The sequence below is a fragment of the Podarcis liolepis genome, assembly GCF_965112155.1.
Source record: "Podarcis liolepis genome assembly, chromosome: Z".
Taxonomy (NCBI): Eukaryota; Metazoa; Chordata; class Lepidosauria; order Squamata; family Lacertidae; genus Podarcis; species Podarcis liolepis.
In genome coordinates this window covers 23,127,677-23,154,519 of record NC_139570.1, presented here as the reverse complement: position 1 = coordinate 23,154,519, position 26,843 = coordinate 23,127,677, and the positions used below count along the sequence as shown (strand labels likewise).

Genomic DNA, 26,843 nt, shown 5'->3' with positions numbered 1-26,843 from the left:
TTGGGGGTGCCTGCTATAGAATATAATAGAGCAGAAACAAACACACACAATTCTGCTATTGCCCCCAAACTGTGAAATGCTCTTTCCTCTGCCATCAGTTACTCCAGATATATTGTAAAGACATACCTTTTAGCACAGGATTCAAGATTTGCCCCTATTTTATTGGCTTCAATTCCCAGAATTCCTCTATTTCTTTTTATCTGCTTTTCTATTACCATTTTACTAGTTTTGTGTTTTATTTTTGTTTTAATGATATTGTTTATTGTTTTAATGCTCTACACCACTTAATGTTCTTTCAAATATGTGTGTGTGTTGATAGTGAAGAGGGGCTTTTTGGTGGCAGCCCAGCTTTGATACACCCTCCTGGAGGAAGTAAGACTGGTGCTACTATTATATTGCTTTTGGTTCTGGAATAACATGTTTTTCTTTGCCCAGAGTTTTCAAATTGATTGTAATATTTTAAGTGGTTAGATAATTCATTTATCATATTTTATTATGTTGGTTTAACTATTTGTTTTGTGTGTGTGTGTGTGTGTGTGTGTGTGTGTGTTATATTTGATCTTGAGGTCTGCCTTCTTGGGGTCCTTATTTTGAATGAAGGCATGGTTTAAAAAAATGCAAAATAAATAAAATGCATATCTTCATCTACAGAATTGCTTCAGTTGAATTTGTGATGCTGTTCTTGCTTTATAAATTAGGCCCACAACAGAAACCTGCTCTCAATTGATTTTGACCACATCACAAGAACAGGGAAGATCTATGACGACCATCGGAAGTTCACTCTTCGGATTCTCTACGACCAAGCAGGCCGCCCAATCCTTTGGTCTCCCCTCAACAAATACAATGAAGTCAACATCACTTACTCACATTCTGGATTAGTGACTTTTATCCAAAGAGGGACATGGACCGAAAAGATGGAGTACGATCCAGGTGGGAAGATCATTTCCAGAACATGGGCAGATGGAAAAATATGGAGCTACACATACCTAGAAAAGGTGATTCATTTTTGTAAATGGTTTGTGAAGATTGCAGTGTAAATTTGATTATCCACATTTAGAAACTCAGAGAAGCCCCCACTGGGGAGAAAATAATTGGATTTAATTAGATTATTGTTAATAATAATTACTTGCAAAAATGGCTTCTGGACTGTTTAAAGCACTGTTTCCCAAACCTGGGTCTCCAGCTGATTTCAGACTACAGTTCCCATCATCCCATACCACTGGTCTTGCTAGCAAGGGATGATGGGAATTGTAGTCCAAAAACATCTGGAGTCCCAAGTTTGGGAAACAGTGCTTTAAAGTGTAAAACCAAAAATAAATATATATACACACATGTTAAGATACACCCAAAACAATCTCATCAAAGCAAATACATCCATAAATAAAAATGCACGATAAAACAAGCCCATTAAAACAGCAAAACAATTAAAACAGCAATTAAAACTATCAGATCAGGAGGTCTAAACAGGTGTGCCTTCAATATCCAGCAGAATGTCTGTACAAATATAGGGCCTCTCATATTTCATCAGAGAGAGCATTGAACACTGATGCAACCCAGAGATGGGGAATCTGGTGTCTTCCAGATATTGTTGGACTCCAACTCCCAGCCAGCATTGCCAATGCTCAAAGATGATGGAGGTTGTAGTCCAGCAACACCTGGAGGGCCACAGCTTCCCCATCCTTATTCTAGACTAAATAATTTTTATTTTAGATGAAGGATCTAAATTAGCAATAATTGAGGAATTCAATTTCTATGAAATCCAGTGGGAATTGATCTTTCAGACTTATAGAGCTGCTCACGACATTAAATATCTTTGAGATTTCACATTTCTCCAGTTCTTGCAAAACAGTTGTCAACTGATAAATCTTATACAAACACAGTAATGCGTGTGTTTTAGAATAAGATACTTTAGAAATGCATACACACTGAGATAAAACAATGCATTACAGTGCATGCAGTTTTTCAGGGGAAATTTTTAATCTAAAAATTAGCAAATTGGTGCATAGATTGGATGGGATGGGGTGGACCTTTGAATGAACACATGTGAGACTAGCATGTACCATATTTTTCGCCCTATAGGACGCACCGGCCCATAGGACACACCTAGTTTTCAGGGGGGGAAATCAAGGAAAAAAATATGATTTCCCCCCCGCAGCTCTGGGAGCAGTGGACAGGCTGCCTGTGCGCTCCTCCAAGACCTTCTCCCTGCTTTTGCAGGAGGTGGCAGAATTCCCCCACCTCTTGCAAAAGCCCACAGGAGCCCCGTGTGACTCCTGCGGACTTTTCGACCAGGAGGGAGAAGGGACCCCATCTCCCGCAAAAGCCCAAAGGAGGGTTGGAGAGTAGCGGGAAGGTGTCGCGCACCTTCCTGCTGCCCCCCATCCTCTGGGGCTGGTGAAGGGGGAAGCGCTGCTTTCCCCACTGCCAGCCTCGAACCCAGGTTGGAGAGTAGCGGCAAGGCATCGCGCGCCTTCCCGCTGCCCCCCATCCTCTGGGGCTGGCGATGGGGGAAGCGCTGCTTTCCCCACTGCCAGCCTCGAACCCGGGTTGGAGAGTAGCGGCAAGGCATCGCGCGCCTTCCCGCTGCCCCCCATCCTCTGGGGATGGCGATGGGGGAAGCGCTGCTTTCCCCCACCGCCAGCCTCAAAGAGCAGACTCTCCTGGCTTCAGCGGAAGCAACGCGAAGCCTCCAGAGCGCAGGCTTTGGAGGCTTTGCGTTGCTATCGCTGAAGCCAAGGAGTCTGCATTCGCCCCATAAGACGCACACACGTTTCCCCTTCATTTTTGGAGGGGAAAAAGTGCGTCTTATAGGGCAAAAAATACGGCAACTGTCCATCTCTAGCCCAAACTGAGGGGCCCAAACAGAATATGTGGAATCTCATTGGCTCTTACACAACTCAAACATCCTCATCATCCTCATTATTAGACATAAGAACATAAGAAGGCCCTGCTGGATCAGGCCAATGGCCCATGTAGTCCAGCATCCTGTTCTCACAGTGTGTTGTCAGAGTATATTATGGCTAGCAACCCTCTCCTCCGTGCATTTGTCTTAATTCTCTTTCAAATCAAAGCTCTCTACATTAGTGGTTATCATTGCCTCCTCTGGGAACAAGGAATTACTATTACTTACATTTGTTTGTTTGTTTCTTTGTTTACATTTCCTCGAGGGGAGCACAAGGTGGCATATGTGGTTGTCTTCCTCTTTCTATTTTATCCTCACAACCAGAGAGGTACAGTAGGGTGAGAGCCAGCGACTAGCCCAAGGTCACCCGGTGAGCTTTGCAGCTAAGTGAGGACAAGAACCAGAGTCCTCTGTGTGTTATTCCAACACACTAACCACTACCCCATACTGTCTTGGAGAGGGGTTGTAACAACAGTGATGGAGCATGAGCTTTTGTGGGCAGAAGGTCCCAGATTCATTCCCTGAGATCTCCAATTAAAAGGATTGGGTAACAAAGGATGGGAAAGACTCTTCTCTCTCAGAAAGCCTCTATCCATTATAGAGTAGGCATTACTGGGCCAGATGGAGAAACAGTCTGCCCAGGTAAAAGGCAGCTTTCTATGTTCCTTTCTATATTAACGTGGAGCTCTCAGGTTTAGAGATGGTTTGAACTTAGGAATACAAGTGAAATGGAGATGTTTCCTGCTAAGGTCAGGAAACCACTAATGAGCAGAAAGGCCTAAATGTCTGCTAACAGCTAATGACACAGAGCCACTGAAAGAGTTGCCTATTGGGTTTAAATGGGCCTTGGGTGACATAGTTATGAGTGATGCAAAGATGAAATGTGGCATTTCATCTCCGTATCTGTGTTATCCAAGTCATCTCTACAGCATGCACTTTAAACTCGGGGTGGGGTGGGGTGGGTTACATTCCACATTCCAAGTGTTAATGCTCAGTTTTACAATTCTTAAGGTGGCTTTGTGAGCATTAACTTTTCAATATGTCAAGCTGCCTCTTAAGGGACGGGGGGGGGGGGACATGCTTGTTAACACATCCCAGAAGATTGACATGGTGAGATTTCAACAACAAAAATACATTTCTGCAAAAGGAAAAGAAAGCAGGGGTATGTGAATTTTCAGCAACCCCATACCACCTCTAGCACCAAAAGGCTCCCCAACCCATGGAGACAGTGCTTTTTTTCTGGAGGTACTCAAGGGTACACAGTACCAGCACCTCCCCCCCCTAAAAAAAATGTTGAAATTGTGGCGCTTACTGTAACAAGATCATGGTGAGTACCAGCACATTTTTTCTTTAAAAAGGGGGGGAGCACTGCATGGACCCAACTTTCACAGGCACAAGAGGCTTCAGAAGAAAGGGAGCGTTAGCAAAATATATCCTCCCCACTTCCATTTATGCATCTTCCTTGCTGGAGTGGTACTGTATTCTACAAAGGAAAGCATCACAATACACCTGCTGGCAAGATGACACTTTATGTATCTGATGAAGTAGGCTGTAGTCCAGGAACGTGTATGCTATAATAAATTAGCCTTTAAGATGCTACAAACCCTTTAGTTCTTTTCGCAATACACATCATCTTCATTTTTAGGCTTTTTCAATGCATTGGGGGTTGGCTCTAAAGAGCCAAAGAGCAGAAAGAAAATAGCTGCTGGCATTTTTCTGCAAGAGTTTGTGAAGCGGTTTAACAGGTAGCTCAGTCGTTTTCACACTTCCCTTGTGCAAGGGAAGGGGGATCCTTTTTTAGTACAACTTGTTGCCCTTGGTGCTCTAGCACAAAGCGAGAATGTTCTGCATATGAAAGGGTGGTTTTGGATCCACCCCAATGTTCTTCTGAGCTCATGAGTGTTGCTTCATCGTGTTCTCCCCCTCCCAACCCAATGGTTTAATCACAGTGTTGGAGAAAGCTTGTACTCACTTTACACATGAAGTAAGCGAATAATGAAATTTATGAGACAAACACTGGCATGGCTACTAGCTTGCTAAAAAGTGGGAAAGAGAGAGGGATTTTTGGTCACCTTCCCAGAGCAATATGCACAGGTATACCACCAAATACTGCTGTGCAAATGACCTGTCAATTTCCATATCCAGAATTTTAAAAATACACACGTTAATACAGGTGTCAAACATTTTGTGTGGGGGTTTTGTTCCTGCCTGCCCCCTCACGTGTTGGCGGAGCATATATAAGCCTGCTCCGCCCTGTGACGTATCTGTTCTTCCTTCTTCCGGGTCCAAAAGGACCCGCATGTTGGCAATCGCACATCAGCTGGAAACACCTAAAATTTCTCTGCCTGTACATGAAAGCAAATAGCTGTAGCAACCAAAAACAAAATTACAAATAGCATCAAGCAGTGATGCAATAAAGATTTACTTAGACAACTTATTTCAGGCTGTACAATCTGTTTTTAAGGGCAAGGGAGATAGAATCCTTATAAAATTAATCATGGATCAAAAAGTGTTTGGCTTATTGGCCATCTATTATTTGTGGCCACTACCAATGACCTCCCCTCACTTGGGTCCTCTGGCATACAAAGAGGGCTGCAGGGGACAGGACAATGCAGTGACATGTAGAAAGTACAAAATAAGAGCCTTTCTTGTGCTACTCAGAGGGTATTCCTACTCACTTCTTAAAAACTCCTTATTATAAAACTGGTTGGTGCCCGGGGTCCTGTTCACTAAGGGGTAGAGGCACTTACCTAATGGTAAGCTGGTGTGTGAATTTGTGGATCCCTAAGCCTAATACACATTTCAGATATGAACTCCTCATATTTACACAATTCCAATGATAATAAACCCAATCTTATTTAAAAGGTTCTTAACAATCTTCCTTCCTGAAACAGATTTTTTTTTTAAAGCATTCACTATAAAAAATATTTCCAAATGTCTGCTTTGCATTTAATAATTATCAAACAAACAAAAAAATACATATGTGAACATATCCTTCTCTTAAACATGGATTTCCAGAACCCCTTTTAAAATATGTAAGCACCTGAGTAGATTCTGTATTCCCTTTCCTGGTAAAAATAAGTCTTGATAAAGAGATCCCACCACATCCAAAGCTACCTATAGGCTCAGTTCGGACATCACATCTAAATGTGGATAAAGTAAAACTATGGTTTGGTGTGATTTCCAAAACTGAGAGCCATGGTTTGTGACTGGCTGGAAAAGACAGAATTAGAAACAATGGTTTGGCATAGGTAAATACCATGGTTTGTGCTGACTATGATATGAGACGATGTCTGAATTAACTAACTGTAGTTAATGGTCACCTCTACCTCCAGAGACTGCTGCACAACAGAGACGGGAGTAAACTTATGAAGCTGAGTGCTGAGAGGATGAAAAAAGAAGGCAGACAAGCAGCCCTAAACCAGGGTCTGCCTGTGGTATGTTTGAAAACTCAAACCATGGTTTGGGTTCCAAACTATAGTTGGTACAAACTATGGTTTGGGATGGTGTCTGACTTGAGCCAACTTGTATTCTATCTGTATTCTGTCTCAGTACGTTTGCGTGCATTTTGTTGAGCTGAAAAGACAGTCCTGAGAGAAGTCCCATTAAGTTTTCTAACAATTGTTCATATATTTGTGTGTGTTTCAGGAATGTGGACAGGAAGGCTCAATTCAGTCATCCCAACTCCCTCCAGTGCCTGGAAGGGACTTAACAGGGACAAGCTAATTGTTATAATGAGAGATCTATGATCTCCTGAAATCTCCCCACCACCACTGCCGCCCTATAAACATCCACATGAGGTTTGGATGAGCCAAAAGAAGAGGATTAAGTCTAGGCACACAGACTGGAGCTGCTATTAGTTGTAGAGTGGTAAGCATACAGGTACTATAAAGGGATCCACATATTTCCTCTCCTCAGCTAATAGCAGCTCCAGGGAGGAGTGTAATCTGCACTGGAAAATCTACACCGGGCAAACACTGCCTAAACCTCCAGTGCCATCACCCTTATCTACTACTCCTTTCTTGTTTGAAGAGAATTACAATATGTCAGGACATCTCATCAGAGGCCTCTCAATTACAGGCACACCCACCCACATGCTTACAGTACGTGTGTTCTACTCACGTGCAACCATGTGTATATATGCGACTCTGGGAAATAAATAAATAGAATCATACCAGGAAATGGCAGGAAAGAACTGGAGAGTTCTTGTGGCTCGCGAGGAGATCCTCCCCAGAGCCCAAAGAGGATGTCAATGATGGCTGAGGAAGCCCCAAAGAGACCTGAGGCACAACGGGGCTTCATTTAGGCTGCTCAACCTCCCTGCCCAACAACTGACGTGTAGGGTGGCAGCAGCAACACCTTGCCTTCAGCCAGCCCTAGAGCTTCAACTCTAGATATTTTGGTCTGGATTGGAGAGAGCACCACTTCAAGCAATCATCGCTCCATTCCAAATAATTCTGGAAGTTATATTTTGTTAAGGGTGCTGTGAGTTATTAGGAGACTCCAGTTCCTTTCACAGTCTTACAATTCCCAGAGCAGTTTAAAAGCCAATCCTTCATGGGGAATATAGGAATTGTAGCTCTGGGAGGGCAATAGGGGCCCCCTAAGAATTATCAGCATCTTTAACAAACTACAGCTCCCAGAAATCTTTGTGGGAAGCCATGGCTGTTTAGAGTGGTACCGTACTGTTTTAAATGTATGCTTTAAATGTATGCTGTGAATGTTGCCTTTTGCTGGCACTGTTTGTTTCATAACTTTCTACAAGGGCTAGAGACTTACTTTAAACAAAAGGGATGGGAAGGCACCAGGGAAGGCCTTCACAGGCCCCAGGTTGGGAACCAATGTCATCTTTTGTTGCTTGTTTGGTCTGTGCAGCAAAAGGAGCAAACATGTAAACATTTGTGAGCCGAAAACGGGCCTATAGTTTAGTCTGTCTCTGGGAGCAGCTTCAGACATTTCAGAGAGACGGGATACAACACCATTGATACACACCACCATCTGCCTCAATGTCTGAAAAGCAAGCTCCATGGATAGTGTTAGCAAAAGCTTTCCCCACATGCACCGCTTGAACATTCCTGATGCACCCGATTCATTGACAGATGCTGCAGCAGTGGTGTACTAAGACTCACTTTGAAGCCTCTTAAACCAGCCAGTTTTACTTGGAAAGGGAATGAATTAGGAATGCTCAGTGTCTTACAGGATCAAGAAGCCACTAGAGCTTGTTCAAATGAAATGAAGGGGAGGATCAATACCTATTTTGCTGCTCTGTGCTCATGATACAAACTCACCTTTTGATGACTTTCTGAAACCTGAGTGGTTTTATGTTGCTTTCATTGGTACACGTAACTAGTCATGGGATTCCTTAATTAGATTTTTTAAAAAGTTATAACTCGTTTGCAAGTAGGGTTAGGTGAAAAATTTGATTCCGTTCACATTTAACAGTGAATCTCCCTAATTTACACTTCTCCACATTCACAAGCCAAAGCACAACCAGCCTTCAAAGTTCATACTTCTCTGAATTTTGCAATGCACCTTCTACAGCCGAGTAATGCATACAAAAATGCATAGACTGTGGTAAATATATATATTTGTGAAAATGACATACAAAAATACATTATATTGGGAGAAATAGCCCTTCAAAAAAGGTGTGTATTAGGAGATACTTGCACTAAAACGCTGACAAATTTTCATTACGACTTTGTGTGTGTGTGTGTGTGTGTGTGTGTGTGTCTGCGAGAGAAAGAGAGAGAGAATTTTTTTGGAGAACTGAGCCCAATATCAGAAAAATGGGAGACTGAGAGTGACCAAAATCAACAGATTTGCCACCATTGCTTGCAAGTCATTGTGCTTGTTGTTTCTGTGTTTTTTCTTTCAGTCTGTGATGCTTCTCCTGCATAGTCAGCGTCGTTACATCTTTGAGTATGACCAGTCAGACTACCTACTATCTGTCACCATGCCAAGTATGGTACGCCACAGCTTTCAGACAATGCTGTCTGTTGGATACTTCCGCAATCTCTATTCCCCACCAGACAGCAGTGCATCTTTCATCCAGGACTTCACCAGAGACGGACGACTTCTGCAGACCCTCTACCCGGGTACAGGGCGCAGGGTTCTTTACAAATACACCAAGCAGTCCAGACTGTCAGAGATTCTTTATGACACCACACAAGTCTCCTTTACTTATGAAGAGTCATCAGGCGTTATTAAAACAATACACTTGATGCATGATGGATTTATTTGCACCATCAGATACAGGCAAACAGGTAGGCTGAAACTGTATATTATTATTTGGGCTGTGCTTGTGTCATATATTTGTGGTATATATTAGTCATTTCACTGCACAGTTAAAAACGCAATACCATAAGGTGTTTTTTTTAAAAAAATATTACGGTGACCTTTAGCCCACCTAGTATGGGAGCATGGCATAATGGCTGCCACAACTGAAAGAGAAGGGAAAAAAATGGGACCACAAAATGGTAGCAACCACTCCATCATGGGGAAAAGGAACCTACAGCAGTCACCACCATGTTTAGTGACAGAGAGAAGCTGCTTTTGCCTCTGTTAATAGATTGGAGGGTGGATATCCAGCCCTGCATTCCAGTGGAATGTGGGTATATTAAGAGGGAGGGGGTAGTTCATTGTAGAAAAGGCCAAGCCAGCATAAATAAGAACTGAGCAGAAAGAGCTGGCCTCTCACCAGTGGTAGATTTTTGACAGGATATTGACTGAGGTGCCATAGGAGGTACTGGCAACCACACTGGGGCTTGTGGACATCATATTGATGGCCCCAGTATAGCTAGTCCTTCAGGCAGTCTTGTTTTATTATTACATCATTATTACTATTATTTACTTTTGTGCTGTTTTCCTTCTCCTTAAACAATTGCCCAATGTTTTATATGTAGGTCCACTTATTGGCCGCCAGATATTCAGATTTAGTGAAGAAGGTCTTGTGAACGCCAGATTTGACTACAGCTACAACAACTTTAGGGTAACCAGCATGCAGGCCATGATAAATGAAACCCCTCTCCCTATTGATCTGTATCGCTACGTTGATGTGTCTGGTAAAACTGAACAATTCGGAAAGTTCAGCGTAATCAATTACGACTTAAACCAAGTTATAACTACCACTGCTATGAAGCATACCAAATTTTTTAGTGCCAATGGCCAAGTGATTGAAGTGCAATACGAAATCCTTAAATCCATTGCCTACTGGATGACCGTTCAATATGACAACATGGGCCGCATGGTGATTTGCGACATCCGAGTTGGAGTCGATGCAAACATAACAAGATACTCTTATGAATATGATGCTGATAGCCAACTTCAAACTGTGTCTGTGAATGACAAAACCCAGTGGCGTTACAGCTATGACCTCAATGGAAATATCAATTTACTTAGCCACGGAAACAGCGCTCGGCTTACTCCTCTGAGGTACGATCTCAGAGATCGTATCACAAGGCTGGGGGACATTCAGTACAAAATGGACGAGGATGGTTTCCTCAAACAAAGAGGAAATGACATCTTTGAGTACACCTCTAATGGCTTTCTGAACAGAGCCTACAACAGGGTTTCTGGGTGGACAATCCAGTATTGCTACGATGGGCTGGGGCGAAGGGTGGCCAGCAAATCAAGTTCAGGACAACACCTCCAATTCTTCTATGCGGACCTTTCCAATCCAGTAAGAGTTACTCACTTATACAATCACAGCAGTTCAGAAATAACTTCCTTGTATTACGACCTTCAGGGTCACCTAATAGCCATGGAATTAAGCAGTGGAGAAGAATATTATGTTGCCTGTGACAACACTGGCACACCTTTAGCTATCTTCAGCAGTCGAGGTCAAGTGATAAAAGAAATTCTTTACACCCCTTATGGAGAGATCTATCAGGACACAAATTCAGATTTTGAGCTCATTATAGGTTTCCATGGAGGGTTGTATGATTCACTCACTAAACTGGTGCACTTGGGGCAAAGAGATTATGACGTCATTGCTGGGCGCTGGACAACACCAAACCACCATATCTGGGAAGAACTGAAGAACAACCCCAAGCCATTTAATCTGTATGCATTTGAAAATAATTATCCAGCTGGCAGAATCCAAGATGTGGCTAAATACACAACAGGTAATGCATTTATTTAATTGGGTTGTGGGGGAGGGTAGTTTCTGGTTCAAATTTTAATGACAGGAGTGCGTAACCTAAGGCCCAGGAGCTAAAGAGGATCCTCCAAACCTTTCTGTACGGCCTTTGGAACTCTCTGCAGAATACACAAACCACTGAGCCTGTTTCATGCACAGAAGTTCAAGGTGTTACCGTATTTTTCGCCCCATAGGACGCACTTTTCCCCCTCTAAAAATGTAGGGGCGAATGCAGGCTTTCATTGAAGCCTGGAGAGCGAGAGGGGTCAGTGCGCACCGACCCCTCTCACTCTCCGGGCTTTGGGCAGCTCTCTGGAAGCCTGGGGAGACCGGCGGGAAGTCGCACCGGCAGTGGCGTAGCGTGGGGTGTCAGCACCCGGGGCAAGGCAAGTAATTTGCGCCCCCTAACCCGTGGATTTACGCCCCCTAACCCGTGGATTTGCGCCCCCTAACCCTAACCCCCAGGTGTTGTGCCCGGTGCGGCCGGGCCCCCCCCCTGCACCCCCCCAAGCTACGCCACTGCGCACCGGTCTCCCCAGGCTTCCGGAGAGCTACCTGCATCCCAATGCGCGCCCTGGGCTTTGGGCAGATATCCGCATGCCTGGGGAGACCAGCGCGACTTTCCGCCGGGCTCCCTAGGCTTGTGGATAGCAGCCTGTTCTGGATGCTGGGGTCAGGGGAAGCTCGGGCTTCCCCCGCCCCAGCTCCACGCCTGGGCGGGAAATAATTTTTTTCCCTTTATTCCCCCCCCCCAAAAAAAAAACTAGGTGCACCCTATGGGGCGAAAAATACGGTACTTTTAGTATATGACAACTTGGGACCACTTTACCTACAAGATCACTTTACCCCAAATGTATCCACTCAACCACCTGGATTGGTGGAATTGGCACTGCTGCAAGTGCCACTTAATGCTCATTCCGCATTTGTAAGAACTCAGTTGTTTCGTGTGGCGCCACCTGTACTTTGGAACTCCCTGCCTCTTGAGACCAAGCAGGCACCTCCACTTTACTCTTTTCGGCGCCTGCTAAAAACATTCTTGCTAGCCTGTCCAGATGCTTCAAAAGTTGAGGTCATTTTATAATCTGCTTTAGTTTTAGGTTTGTTTGTTTTTCCTTTTGCATGTTTTAAAGTAGGGCTGTAATTTATTATTATTATTTTTTGCTGTCTTTTTTTGTAAACAGCTTCTTACAATCAAACAGTTTTCTTTAAATTTTATGAAATAAATAATAAATAATGAAAGTATTTTTGCCTGACTGGAATATGTCCTTGAACTCTTACAAAGTCTCTAGTCCGCCTGGATATAGCTAGGAAAGGGGTGTGAGAGAAAGAGTGTGTGAAAAGTACCTTAGTGTAAAAAGGTAAAGGGACCCCTGACCATTAGGTCCAGTTGTGGCCGACTCTGGGGTTGTGGTCTCATCTCGCTTTATTGGCCGAGGGAGCCAGTGTACAGCTTCCGGGTCATGTGGCCAGCATGACTAACCTGCTTTCTGGCAAACCAGAGCAGCGCACGGAAACACCGTTTACCTTTCTGCCAGAGCGGTACCTATTTATCTACTTGCACTTTGACATGTTTTCGAACTGCTAGGTTGGCAGGAGCAGGGACCGAGCAACGGGAGCTCACCCCATCGCGGGGATTCGAACTGCCGACCTTCTGATCGGCAAGCCCTAGGCTCTGTGGTTTAACCCACAGTGCCACCTGATGTGAATGTTACCTCCGCCCACTTTTGCCTCTGGCCCTGTCCAGGCCTGACGTGGTCCCTGGAATGGAACACTTCCCTCAGGCTAGAAAAGGCTCCCCCAATGCTTTTATGACGGTGGATCTTGTGAATATGTTCAGACAATTTCTGTAAACAGTTTCATTGGATCTCTGATTAATTTTGAAACAAAATGAATTAAGAAATCAGTCAATTTAATTTGTATAGCCAGAGGCCTTTAACAATGAACAGCAGGGGGCAAGAGCAAGGCTTTCCTCTGAAATCACACAACACAAACTATAAAAGATTACAGCACAAAAAATTACTGCATAAAAGTTTTAAAACTAGAAATCATTAACATAGCTGGAATGGAGCTTCTTATACCACCTTTCCTTCCAGGGGTTTTTTTTTTTATTAAACTTTTAATTGAATTTTTGTTACATGCAAAAACATGTAGACACCGGAAAAGAAGGTAAGGGGGGAGCAGAAAAATGAAAAAAGCAATGCAGCGTTGCAGAATGAAATATCAACAGCAAACCAGTATACCAAACTAAAGTCATATTTCACTGAATATCCCAGGTATTTAAGGCAGTATGCAGGCATGTTCTTCCCCATTTTATTGCCTACCTGGGGGAAGGCCAGGGGTTCCCAAACTGTGGTCCACAATCTTCATTCAGGTGGTTTGTGTATCAGGATGGGAAATGGCAAATCCAGTGCATTAAATACTCATATTGATCATATTGCTTCTTTTCTTTCTTAAATCAGGTTTTACTGTATTGCAATTTGAAATTTATGGAATTGCAGTTGCTACAGCAGGCAGAAAAATCAATCCAGTTCATACAATTCGTATTTTCCATCCAGAATGGAAACCAATCCCGTTTATACAATTCATATTTTACAGCTCCTAGGGGCCATGGGGGCTTTAGCCCCCCACAGTAAACATTTGAGGGGGCTGGGCCCCCACAATATTAATGGACATTCCTTTTCAAATGCACTACGTCATATAATTGATTATGCAGGGTGGTGCTTACCTGGACCCCACAATATTTTTTTTCAAGTTTCACCCTTGTTTGCTGCTGTTGTTTTCAATCTGCAAGTGATACGTAATCGATTACATTCCTGGCCCCCATTTTCATTGAAATGAATGGTGTGGAATAACAGAATTATTATGTAATAAATTACATAAAATTCCAGAACAGCAGACAGGGAGATGAGATAAGGTAGTTTTGGTCAGAGCTGGGCAGTGCAATGGAAACAGAATTGCTTCCACCAAATGCAGGTTGCCGCTTACATTTTTTATCCTGTACCTGTCACTCCACTTCTCCCATGGTACAGCTCTATGTGACCTAACATGAAAGTTACATGAAAATGTAACACATCTTTCAACAGCCACTTTTCAAGAATTAAATGAAAGCAACTTCAGGAGCAGGTGATTTGATGTGGAGAATCAGCAGTGGAAGAGTGTGCCTGACCATTCCTTGCCACCAATTTTCCCACTTCAGATTGCTGCTAACAAGCTGCTTCCCTCCCTCTCCCCCGAGCTTCCAGATACATGCTTATCCTTGCAAGCCATGTATGTAGAAAAGGGTTAAGCACCTCTTCTCCCCACTGTTATTTTTCCATTCAAAATTACTCTTTTTTGGGTTGCTCGTTTATAAAAAAATATTTATAGACTGCTATTTCATAAAAATAAAGAAAAAAATTTAAAATAAAAATGCATAAAACCATACAGTAAAAACATATAGAAATGTTAAAAACAGACATCAATTAACCATTGTGGAAATATATATATGCCTGAATAGACGTAGTGGAATGGAAAAGTTTTCAGCAGGCGTTTAAAACACATATGACCTTATATTTGTACACGGCCACAAGTTGGAATATAATTCCAGATATCACTCAGCTATGGGAAATGCAACACTTCTGAATATTCCACCCTGTCACCTTGTCTACAGCACCCTTTGATTCATATCTGAGCAGCCAAAGAAGGAAGAGGCTTGAAATATTATTCTTTAAGACTTGAATCTCTTTTTTCTATAGTTGTAGGTTTCAGAAAGTGAAAATCCGGACACAAAAGTGGTTGAACTTTTTTGTAGCCAAATTGTTTAGCAAAGTTGCAAAAATCTCAACTTAGCTTTTTTAAAGGAAATTCACCCAAATCTACACTGCCAACATGGGTTGCCATACGTCCAGATTTCCCCAGACATGTAAGGCGCTGTTTATGAGGGCCAAATCTCAGCTGTGTCCAGGAAATTCCAGGCGTATGGCAGCCCTATTTGTTTTTTCTATGATTGTCATACAGTACTTCTTGACTTCAGCATGTTAATCGTATTCTGTTTGGTTTTATTTGTAGACATTGGAAGTTGGCTTGAGTTGTTTGGGTTTCAGCTTCACAATGTACTCCCGGGATTCCCAAAGCCAGAAGTGGATGCTATGGAGACAACATATGAACTTGTACAGCTTCAAACAAAGACCCAAGAGTGGGACCCTGGAAAGGTTAGCAAAAAGACACATTCCTGCATTATGTGAATTCTAGGGGGGAAACAGGATACATTTTTATTTTCCTTTTTCCTCACCCCACCCTTGGTGTTTATGTTGGAGGGCAGGGGTGCAGGCTCCCCATGGTCAAAGATGCCCCAGGCACCATCAGGGGCAAAACGTTTTCCTCCCTTAAGCTCCACAATCTCATACAGTGGTACCTCTGGTTACATAATTAATTCATTCCAGAGGTCCGTTCTTAACCTGAAACTGTTCTTAACCTGAAGCACCACTTTAGCTAATGGGGCCTCCCGCTGCTGCCATGCCGCCGGAGCACAATTTCTGTTCTCATCCTGAAGCAAAGTTCTTAACCCGAGGTACTATTTCTGGGTTAGCGGAGTCTGTAACCTGAAGCGTATGCAACCCGAGGTACCACTGTAGTAACTTTATTATGTCACTTACTCTAAAACAGATATATCCTAGTTCTGTAACCTATGGGATCACTTTATTCTCCATACAGAGGGAAGAGAAGACAAGGACCTCTGCTGACAGCCTTTTTTATTAAGCATCCATCCTGATTTGTTTGCACAAAATAATATGGATGTTATTTGATTTTCACTGTTTATTGAGCATTCATTCTGATTTGAGCTCTAGAAGGCTCTGGAATGCTCTCATCAGATCTTGGGGGGGGGGGGGGGGCTTGGATTGTCTTGTGAAATCTTGCAGCAGCATCTCAAAGCCAGCATGCTGAGAGGGCCTTCCCCCCTTCCCCTCCCACCCCCCAAGCAAGGTGGAGAGCTTAAAAGCTCTTTTCATGAGGGGTAACAAGGCATGGTGCTCAGCACGCCAGCTCTGGAAAACTGATCTTGCTGGAACTCAGCTGCCTCACAAGATCTCGTGAGAACCGTTCAGAGCTGGCGCACTGAGTGGGGCTTGCCTGGCAAGCAAGGTGGAGAGCCAGGCAAAAACTTTACTCTATAACCAGGCCTTTGACCTTTAACTCCCTGTGGCCTTTTAGAAGTGGGTGGGGTATTTTTTCATGCATTTCTTCTTTTTTCCTCTTGTTTTCAATGTTGCTTTGTGAGCGGGGTGGGTGGGTGCCTGTTTGGTTATTCGGTTGTAAGTTGCTTTGGGTTTCCCTGGGCAAGATAAAGCAGCTAACAAATGCAAATAACAACAACAACAAAGCTATTCTCATGCCAGGTGCCTCCTAAGTGGATCTGGCACAAAGAGCACCTTGCTTGGCATTTGACTTACCCAGTTCCAACCAGCCCATCTTCAACCACATATAGTTGAAAATGTGCAAATCAATTGCACGTAAGGTATTGCTGCAGAGATCTGTAAATGACCACATGCAAATCATGATCTTGTAAGACAACCACTAGAGCAGGGGCCAGCAAACTTTTTCAGCAGGGGGCTGGTCCACTGTCCCTCAGACCTTGTGGGGGGCTGGACTATATTTGGGGGGGGTGAACAAATTCCTATGCCCCACAAATAACCCAGAGATGCATTTTAAATAAAAGCAAACATTCTACTCATGTAAAAAAAAACCCAGGCAGGTCCCACAAATAACCCAGAGATGCATTTTGTATAAAAGGACACATTCTACTCATGTAAAAACACGCTGATTCCCAGACTGTCCACGGGCCGATTTTAGAAGGCGGTTGGGCCTGATCCAGCCCCCGGGCCTTAGTTTGCCTACCCATGCACGAGAGGGTACCTGAGAGGCAAAGAGAAGTAGAATCGGATTCCATTTTGTGCTGCATTGGTAGGCACAAGTCCCCACTTTAAAGTGTGATGTTTTTGTTTTGCTCTGGCGTTTTCACTGCAAAAACACACTATTTACCTCTGAATCTGAGCAAACACTGATCAGCGGAAAACCTGAATTGTGGTTTGTTCTGGTTCAGTGTTAAAGAGTGGGTTTCTCAAGGAAAGCACTGGGGTAAACAGAAACCACATGAACACAGCATTTTAAACCACAAAGCTGTGCCTAGAAAGTGCAGGACAAATGATGTGGATGAGTCCTCAGCTGCCTCTGTTCTTACAGTGCAGCTTCAAACCCTGATTTATCCCATTATGCTATTTTCTCATGAAGTGCATACCCTGAAGTATTGCTGGAATTCTGCAACACTTCCTGGAAGTGTGGCAGCAGGGGCAGGGAGGATTGTGAAGGACCCACAACTTTAGCCATGTGCACCAGTACAGTGGTACCTCGGGTTACATACGCTTCAGGTTACAGACTCCACTAACCCAGAAATATTACCTCGGGTTAAGAACTTTGCTTCAGGATGAGAACAGAAATTGCACAGCAGCGGCGCAGCAGCAGCAGGAGGCCCCATTAGCTAAAGTGGTGCTTCAGGTTAGGAACAGACCTCCAGAACAAATTAAGTTCTTAACCCGAGGTACCACTGTAAAGGTAAAGGGACCCCTGACTGTTAGGTTCAGTCGCGACTTTGGGGTTGCGGCGCTCATCTCGCTTTACTGGCGAGGGAGCCGGCGTACAGCTTCCGGGTCATGTGGCCAGCATGACTAAGCCGCTTCTGGCAAACCAGAGCAGCGCACGGAAACGCCGTTTACCTTCCCGCCGGAGCAGTACTTATTTATCTACTTGCACTTTGATGTGCTTTTGAACTGCTAAGTTGGCAGGAGCAGGGACTGAGCAATGGGAGCTCACCCCGTCGCGGGGATTCGAACCGCTGAACTTCTGATCGGCAAGCCCTAGGCTCTGTGGTTTAAACCACAGCGCCACCCGCATCCCATCATGTGCAACGTGTACCTTGCACATTAACCTTTAACCATTAGATAACTATAGTTTAAAGTGAAGTGTGAACCAGGTTACGTTGTTACAATAGAAACATATTGTATGTTTCTCTAACAACTCCAAAAACCTTACCTTCATATGCCATGCATCTTCTCTTTTCCAGACTATACTTGGCATTCAGTGTGAACTACAGAAGCAGCTCAGAAACTTCATTTCCTTGGACCAGCTTCCCATGACCCCCAAATACAGCAATGGAAGATGTGTGGAGAAAGCAAAGCTGCCCAGATTTGCTGCAGTTCCCTCAGTTTTTGGGAAAGGTATCAAATTTGCCATCAAGGATGGTGTGGTAACAGCTGATGTGATTGGGGTGGCGAATGAAGACAGCCGCCGTATCGCTGCCATCCTCAACAATGCTCACTATCTTGAGGACCTGCACTTTACAATAGATGGGCGAGACACTCACTACTTCATCAAGCTTGGGTCTCTGGAAGAAGACCTTGCAGTGATAGGCAACACAGGGGGACGTCGGATTTTGGAGAACGGTGTCAACGTCACAGTATCACAAATGACTTCCATCATCAATGGCAGGACTAGACGGTTTGCTGATATCCAGCTCCAGCACGGCTCTCTGTGCTTTAATGTTCGGTACGGGACTACTGTGGAAGAAGAGAAGAACCATGTCTTGGAGGTTGCCAGGCAGAGAGCTGTGGCTCAAGCTTGGACTAAGGAACAAAGGCGACTCCAAGATGGTGAAGAAGGTATTCGGGCTTGGACAGAGGGGGAGAAACAGCAGCTTTTAAGCACAGGGAAAGTACAGGGCTATGATGGATATTTTGTTTTGTCTGTGGAGCAGTATCTAGAACTTTCTGACAGTGCCAACAATATTCACTTTATGAGACAGAGTGAAATAGGCAGGAGGTAACAAACAAACAAAAGACATCGATCTCTGCCTTTGCATCACCAAAGACTGCCTGTTTTTAAAAAAAACATTAAAGTAAAGGTTTATTGTATTGGTTTTTCTAGATCAGAACTCTGTGTATATATAAATATAGAGGGGGAAAACATATCCAACTGCCTTTAAATGTGACAGAAGATGGTATTTTAATATCGTTTGTTTAAAACTCTTTGGGAGATGGCAATGATTGTTAGTTCTAGGGTGGCTGCCTTCAACATTTGGAAGCGGCGTTCTTGGTGTTGAATTTCATTTGGAAATGGTTCACATGGGCAAAATATTGAGTGTGTTCTCTCTTTCCCTCTTCAGGACACAGTTTTGTTAATTTTAATAACTTGCATACAATATGTTTGTGGTCTGGCCAACACCCTTTGTTCCTTGGTCTGACAACTCATCCACCAAGCAGTCTTCACAAGCTATGCTTTTAAGGGGCCTTCAGGCATAACTCCAGGGTATAAGAAACACCCCAAAATACTTTGAGCCAAGTAGAAAACCGGCCCTCTATACTTCACACCTCAGAGGTAGGGTGTTGTCACGCCATGACCTTCTTAATAAATTGCAGATAAACCATTGTTAGTCATTGCCTTATAGGACAAATTGTTTCACTCTGTGGGCAGTTAAAAAGTGGCAAGCCAGATTTCAGGAATCTCAGCAGTGATAACAGTCATGTTCACAGACCTTTTGCTTGCCAACTCAGAGGATACTAAATGGTGAAGCACGGATAGAGATGCCACTTCATCTAACATTCCTATTGCAAATTTGCCAGCTTTGAAGTAGGAGCCAAAAGAAGAATGTGTGTGGCCACCCTGAGCTCACTCTCTCACACACAGAGCGCGCGCGCACACACACACACACACACACACACACACACACACACACACACGTGCAGACTCTCTCTCTCTCCTCCCCCAGCAATTCGTCTTGAATATAAAGCATTTTATCTTTCCTCAAGATAAATTGCCAGATGGGGAAGGTGATCTTCATGGAGATTGCAGCTGGAGAGGAGGAGATTTTGTTCTCCTGCAGCATCCTAGTAGCTATATTTTCCATGAAGATCCTGGTCTTCCATGCATCAATTGGACTTGAAAAGTCTACCACAGACACCAGTTCTCAAGCAGTGTGGGAGAGGTGCTTTTAGCAAGGGAAATACCATTCATAGCATCCATTCTCACTTGCAATTCCCTGGGCCACAATTAGGCTAGAAAAAATGCTTCCTGTTCGCTCCGATAGGAGGCTTTTTCCAGCTAAAAATTGTGCTGAGGGTGGGGAGGATGAGGAAAGGATCCTTCCAGCTGAATGGAGAAGTCCCTTGAGTGACATCCAGCCTACTGGTGGCTGGTTTATCACCCTGGACCTTATGTTTTTGTGTCTTTCACAAGTTTAGATTTAGGCCATTCATTATAAGGACATTTGGTCTACAATCCTAACCACACATACCTGGTGGGAGCAAGCGCCACTGAATTCAGCGGAGTTTACTTCTGAGTAGACATGCTTAGGATTGCAGGCTTGGCCATTAGCAATTCCCATCAGCATCAATGGTAGAAAGTAGTGATTTTCAATTTAAGTGAGAAGTTTCATCAAAGTGAATACAACCACCCTGGCACTCTTCTGAAATAAAAGAATGAAGGACAGTCTTAGTGTAGACTTCAGGGCCTCTTCATATGACAAATGGGAATGCTGAAAGATGGGAAAGCCTGACTGTGGAGAGTCTGGCACATCATGATGAAGTGACCATGCACTTGCTCCCTCAGATGTACAGTCCAACTCAACCAGTTCACCAATATTTGCCCATTTTTTCTTGCAACTTCTCATTCATTTTATTTCTTTAATTCTTTATGATGGCATTTAGAATCCACTTTCACTGCCACCCAAAGCAGTTTAGAAAACATAAGGTAACCACAAAGAAGTAAAATACACAGTTAATATCAAAAGCAAAAAAATCAGCAATAAACCGCAGGAATGTCAACTTGGTCATACAAATGGGCCCAGATGAGTGGATGTGTTTTTTTTAGCAAGGAAAGCAGGTGCTTAATAATTTGTCCTCACTAAGCAAGTACTAATCACAATGCCTGTTCACGAGAGTTAATATCCTAATATTCATTGCTCCTATATTCCCAAGCTAGTTCATTTTGGGTATATGTGACAACTAGCTGTTAGGGATGGGCTTGATTATGAACATCAGGTATAAATCCACCAAATAACATTGACATTTGAGTTCTCCCTACTTGTTGCTCGTCAGTGGTCCAGATTCTGGATGTTCTTCATCTTTGACCACTGGAGGTAGGATCTGGGAGGGAGGGAGGGAAAGAGGGAGGGGGAGGGTGCCTCAGAGGAAAATTCACTCTCCTTTAGGTTCTTTTATGGTATAAAATACTGTACACCATTGGATCCAGTTAATGAGATCAGACAAAATAATTAGTATTGTACCTTGTTCTTGTATTGCTAGCTCTGACCTGGGGGTCATTCCCCATGAAATTGTGGAGAATTTTAGTACCTCCACACACCAGGCTAAAATGGACAAGCACTTTTTAATTCACAGAAATAATTTCTGGGCTTTATGTAAGAAGTGCACTCATGGTGATATATTTTAGCACTGATCTAAGATGTCAACACTAGCAATGTTTTAAGCAGTTCTATCATTTGAGGCTCGTGAATTGATGTACCTTTTAAAACAAAATGCTTTAAAATACCCAGAAGGGAAGAAAATGTTTTGAAACTCTTCTTAAATAGTTATTAGCTTGAAATTGTGCATTTCTAGTATGTAATACGTATGACGTTAGTGTGTGCCTTGAGTTCCATATAGATATATTTGTATTATATGCAGGAAATGCACTTTATATTACCAACCATGGATGGGTTTTAATGCTGCCTTGAATGTTGTCATTTTTGTTATTATGCCAAAAGCTCATAAAATGAAATGGAATACTTTTTTTTTCCTCTTTGGCGTTTACCAATGAATGAACAGAATTTCCTAGGTGTGTTTATAGGTATTGTTTGATATAAAATGTGGATTAGAAAAATAATAATTAAATAATCATGCCACCAGAGGATGGTGGTATATAGAAATGTTTTTATCATGTTTGCTTCTGAAATTCAGGAAAAAAAACCTGTTATTTTTCCACTTTGAGGTCAAGGACGCAGCCCTCCAAGCTCAGCTTCTGTGCAAATCCTGTACATAGGAATGAATGGTGATTGTGCAGAACATCTGAATAGATTTCACTTTAAAGCAACATGTTTTGGGTGCTTCCAGACTGTAGCTTTTTTGAAATCTTAAGAAGGATGTAGTTGTATAGAATGCAGAGCAGCAGTGGTGAACCTCAGGCTCAAGTGGCCAAATGCAGACCTCCAAGCATCTCTCTTATAGCCCTTGAACCCTTATAACCCCAGGTTATCATCCTCACCAGCCTTACATCACACCCTCCTTGAGTGTTTTTGCATGGCTGGGATGTATCCTTGAAAACTGATAATGTCTCTTTCTCACCTGGATGGAGAGGAGTGTGCAGAAACTACTGCCCTACAAAGATACAAATTTGTATTAATTGCCCTGTCCATTTATTATTATTTTTTTGCCTCCGGCCTAACCCACCATTAACATATGGTCCCTGAAAGGTTGCTCAGAATTAAGTGAGGTCCTTACACTGAAAAAGGTCCCCATCCCTGGCCTAGATAATGCATAGTCTAAAACGGGGTTTCCCAAACTTGGGTCTTATGTTGATTTTGGAGTACAATTCCCATCATCTCTGACCACTGGTCCTATTAGCTAGGGGTGATGGGAGTTGTACTCCAAAAACAGATGGAGACCCAAGTTTGGGAAACCCTGATCCAAAGAATCATTCTGGCTTAAGGCTCATCCACACTTACATTTAGTCTGCACTTTCTAGGCTTTCCAGCTCTGTGTCTGAGCAGTTTTTTGTTTTGCTTTTTGTCCCACTGCTTCCCCCCAGAAAACCCACACTTTACTGCTGGATCGGAGCAAATGGCAATCTGTGGAAAACCTCACTGCCTTTTGCTGTAAAACATGGGTTTTCCATGGGAAAGTGGTGGGACAAAAAAAGAAAACCTGCTCAGACACAGACCTGGAAAGCCTGTACCTGTGCCTAAAAATGTGGCACAAAAGGAAATGTAGATGAGTTACTGACATTTTGCCATTCTGCAAGTGGTGAGCAGCCTTTGTAAAGAAAGTACAATTGCCAGAAAGCACATACAAGCCATTTCTGGGAGAAATGGGTTGAGGATATACATAGAATAAAATGTACAGAATGTGTTGCTTCTCCTGACTTACATTCTACTTTAAACCACATTCTCCTTACAAACACATTCTGTTATTATGCCATCTCGCATAACCTTGCTAAAATCAGACCAACTGGCCCTTTTAAGCATGCTTCAGTGAAGGCAAGTTGGATATCAGACAGGTATTCAGTCACTTGGCCAATTTTATCTCCCTACTCCCAACCCTCATATATTTTTTTTAAAAATAGTAGGGGGGAAATTCACAAATGACTTTCTAATGAGCAATTAAATAGTCTACAATGGGATGTGCTAGGAGATTTTGTGTTCATGCAGTGGTGGCAAAGCCTCTGACTACTATTGGCTGAACTATTGTGATGCCTTGGAATATTAGCAAACATTCAATCTGCTGTAGGGAGTTCTCAGGTATGAAATATTCACATTCCTCCAGTTTTGTCTGTCCTCACATCATCTTAAGGACTGGAAGAGCATAGTGGGCAGAACAAAAGAGAGTGAGATGAGAACTAGTTGAAGAAACACCATCTCAGAAATAGGAATCTTGAAGAGAAGAATGGCTGCAGAGAAGGGGAGGGAATACACTGAAATAGGGACTGGGGTGTGAAACAGAAGACAGGGAAAACAAAGAGGGCAGAAGATACTGGAAAGGCGTGACAATTGTGGGAAAACTACAAAGGGCCTCAGGGCAACAGAATGTATAGGAAGTGGGGCAGAGAGTTGGAAATGCTGTAGGGACATCATAACATAATGCCTGACATCATAACAAAAGGAAGTGAAATAAAAGTAGGGGGAGGCAACTCACACTGAAAAGCAGCGGCAGCTTCCAGGCAGTCACTGTTTTGCAGGTGGCATTCAACCAGCAAATTCAGGTTGCACAATTAAAGTAGCTTTAGCACCCAAGCACAAGAAACCTGCTCCCTACAAAATCATCATCATCACCATCATCATCATCTTTATCTTTCTGAGGGGGAGCAGTTGAAATGTGTGTGATGACATTTGCTTGATGCAACATCATATAACCTCACAAGCGCTCAGTAAACAGCAGACATTGTATAACCTCCTTGCAAACTTTGTGCAAACGAGGATGAACGCCCAATGAACAGATCATCTTGAACTGACCCCAGTATGTGGCTGCAGAGGCAGGTACTTGGAGAGCAAGAGCTTATCAATGCACTCCTGTAGTTGTAGCTGAGACTTAATTGTTTTAAGGGAAAGCTGTAGTTCAGTGGTAGAGCGTCTGCTTTGCATGCAGAAGCTCCCATTCCAATCTGAAACCCTGGAGAGGGCAGCTAGGGTGTCACTGAAGTGGAACACTAGCTCTCAGGTAGTAGTCGGCAAGAGAATGAGACAGAGGTCTTGTCCACACTTCCACTTGTCCTGTGCTTTCTAGACATGGGCCTGGGAGAGTTTTCTGCAGACTGATATTTGCTCCAATTCAGCACTAAAGAGCATTTTTCCCCTGGGGAAAGCAGAGGGGCAAATGGGAGACATCTCTGATCCATGCCTAGAAAACATGGAACAAGTGGATGTACGGATGAGCCCTGAATGAGGAGGGGGCCCCTGAGACCCCCAGTGTGTAAAGTATGGCAAATCAGCAATGGAATGAAGTCTAAAGTTTAATTAGAGAAGATGACGGCAGCCATGTGCACTTATGAATGGTCATATATAAAGTATAATGGGGTTACTATAGAACAGGGAAATATGAGCGCAGAGTGCTAGATCCTTTCCACTCCCTTACCTCACCTTAATCTACTTTTTTTAATTTGCAAAGTATTAATTAACCATATAAACAAATAATTTAAAAACATAACACCATATATGACTATTAAGATGATGAGATGAGAAAGCTCACTCCCAAATGCAGAGTGAACCTGAAATCACACCAGCCCTAGGGGTGGGATGTAAAGCTCATACTGGGTTGAAAGAGCAGAAGGTTAATATGGGCTAGAAGCCAAGAAGGGCAGAGAAACAAGAGTGCTCAGTGGTGATTCATGCTCCTTAGGGTAGCTAAAGGACATGAGAGCGCAGGCAGAGGGGGAAGTGGGTGGAATTAGAGCCTTGAGGAAACAATGGCCAGTGGAGGAGACATGAGATTGGAAGCAGCAAAGATTAGTTGGGAACGGTTCAACTAGCAACCAAATTCATACGTTGTCCCTTTTTCTGGTAAGATGCCTGTGCTTTTAAAAGTTTGCATAGAAATATAAAACTGCTGTGATAAAGGAGTTGGGGTGGGTGGAGAAATCTTCTATTACATTGCAGCCTGTTGGCTCCCAGATCTGGTTGATGCCTTCAGCAGAATGAGGATGGGATGAGGCGGTAGAGTCTGGAGGTTGTAGACTAGATCAGTGTTCTTCAATCTCGGGTCCACACAACTTTTAGGACTACAGTTCTCAGCATCCTTGACCATTGGCCAAGCTGGCCAATGATCTGGATTTAAGACAACTGGCATGCCATTCTTAGTACGTAGATGATGAGGAGTAGAGAGAGCCTGCAGCCCTCCAGGTGTTGCCTGCCAGCCAAAGCCAGCAGCATGCCCAATGATAAGGGATGATGGAGCCTAGCAAAAGCTGAAGTGCCACAGGTTAGTTACCTTTGTGCTGCTGCAGGGCGAGTGTCCTCTAGGTGTGTGTTCAGTGTTCCACAGGCTTGCAGGAGGCAAGTCAAGAAAACTCAAGGCTGAGCTATGCCCTAGTAGATTGAGCTGAGCATGAATCATCTTCCTCTCTGCACACCTATGTCAGCGGCAGCCCTGCCCTTTGAGACACACAGGGGTCACCTCAACATCACAAGAGACTAGCAATGTAAGGAAGAACCCTGGTGATCTAGCTGAAACCCTTGCCTTGCCTCCTCTTCATGCTATTGTATTTCATGTGGAACACGGTCCTCCGGATATTTCTAAACCATTCCACCAAAGCAATGTCACTACCAGCAGAACTAAATTCTGTCTTTTAATGACAGTGAAAACTAGTACAGTAAATCTGTCACCATTCAGCAAATTAGAACACTTTGGTCAGTCTGCAAAGTTATATGCAAACACAAAACATTGGTAATACAATCTAAAGAACATACATCCTTGTGTTCATCTCCTGTTGATGGTTCCAACCTTACTAGAAAGTGCAGTGTGTTTCCCATCATATCATGTTAAGATATAATTGAAACCTAGGGCTTTGGTGAGCAAGGCTGTTTTTTGTTTAAAGAGAAAGAATATTATCATGCCGGCAGTAATCTGCTGCCCTTCAAATGAAAGAGGGCAACATTTGAAAAGGGTAGGTTTTTTTGAAAAAATGTATCCCACTTTCCCCATCAATTATGCTCAAGGTATAATGTTGGCTGCTGTATGAAGGAAGATTGTAATGGAGAAATAGCAAAATCACCAGAAGCAGAGAGAAACAAAAGAGCTGGAGCCAATTTTTAGCACACAATGACAAAATGTGTTAGATTTCACGTGTTTTGTGGTCCGCAGTCCTACTCATTGCCCTTCCAAATGCTGGCTTATAGAGACCTTAACAGAAACTGGGTGTCTCAAGTTCAATTTTGTTGTGGGATTTTCTTGGCCTTTGCCATTTTACATTATCTGTCCAAGAGAATGTGTTTGCCAGTTACAATCTTTTCTTAGATTTAGTGGTGAACTTTAGCCTCTTAATAAACATTAGTATATCTGTAGGTCTTTGACA

At 43.3% G+C, this 26,843-nt stretch overlaps 1 protein-coding gene across 14 annotated transcripts in view; it reads left to right on the top strand.

Moving 5' to 3' along the window:
- Window positions 1–23,390, top strand: part of TENM1 (teneurin transmembrane protein 1) — a 375,511-nt gene extending 352,121 nt beyond the window's left edge. For 10 of the 14 annotated variants that reach the window (XM_083484897.1, XM_083484896.1, XM_083484893.1 and 7 more), the window contains 6 exons: window positions 699–995; window positions 6,238–6,339; window positions 8,778–9,165; window positions 9,805–11,025; window positions 15,087–15,229; window positions 18,136–23,390. In XM_083484897.1, the coding sequence (XP_083341023.1) occupies window positions 699–995; window positions 6,238–6,339; window positions 8,778–9,165; window positions 9,805–11,025; window positions 15,087–15,229; window positions 18,136–18,894 (2,910 nt within the window). In that variant the 3' untranslated portion in view covers window positions 18,895–23,390. The remainder of the gene's footprint in view (window positions 1–698; window positions 996–6,237; window positions 6,340–8,777; window positions 9,166–9,804; window positions 11,026–15,086; window positions 15,230–18,135) is intronic. The other 4 variants (XM_083484888.1, XM_083484887.1, XM_083484886.1 and 1 more) reach the window with 1 other exon arrangement.
- Window positions 23,391–26,843: the final 3,453 nt, after the last annotated feature.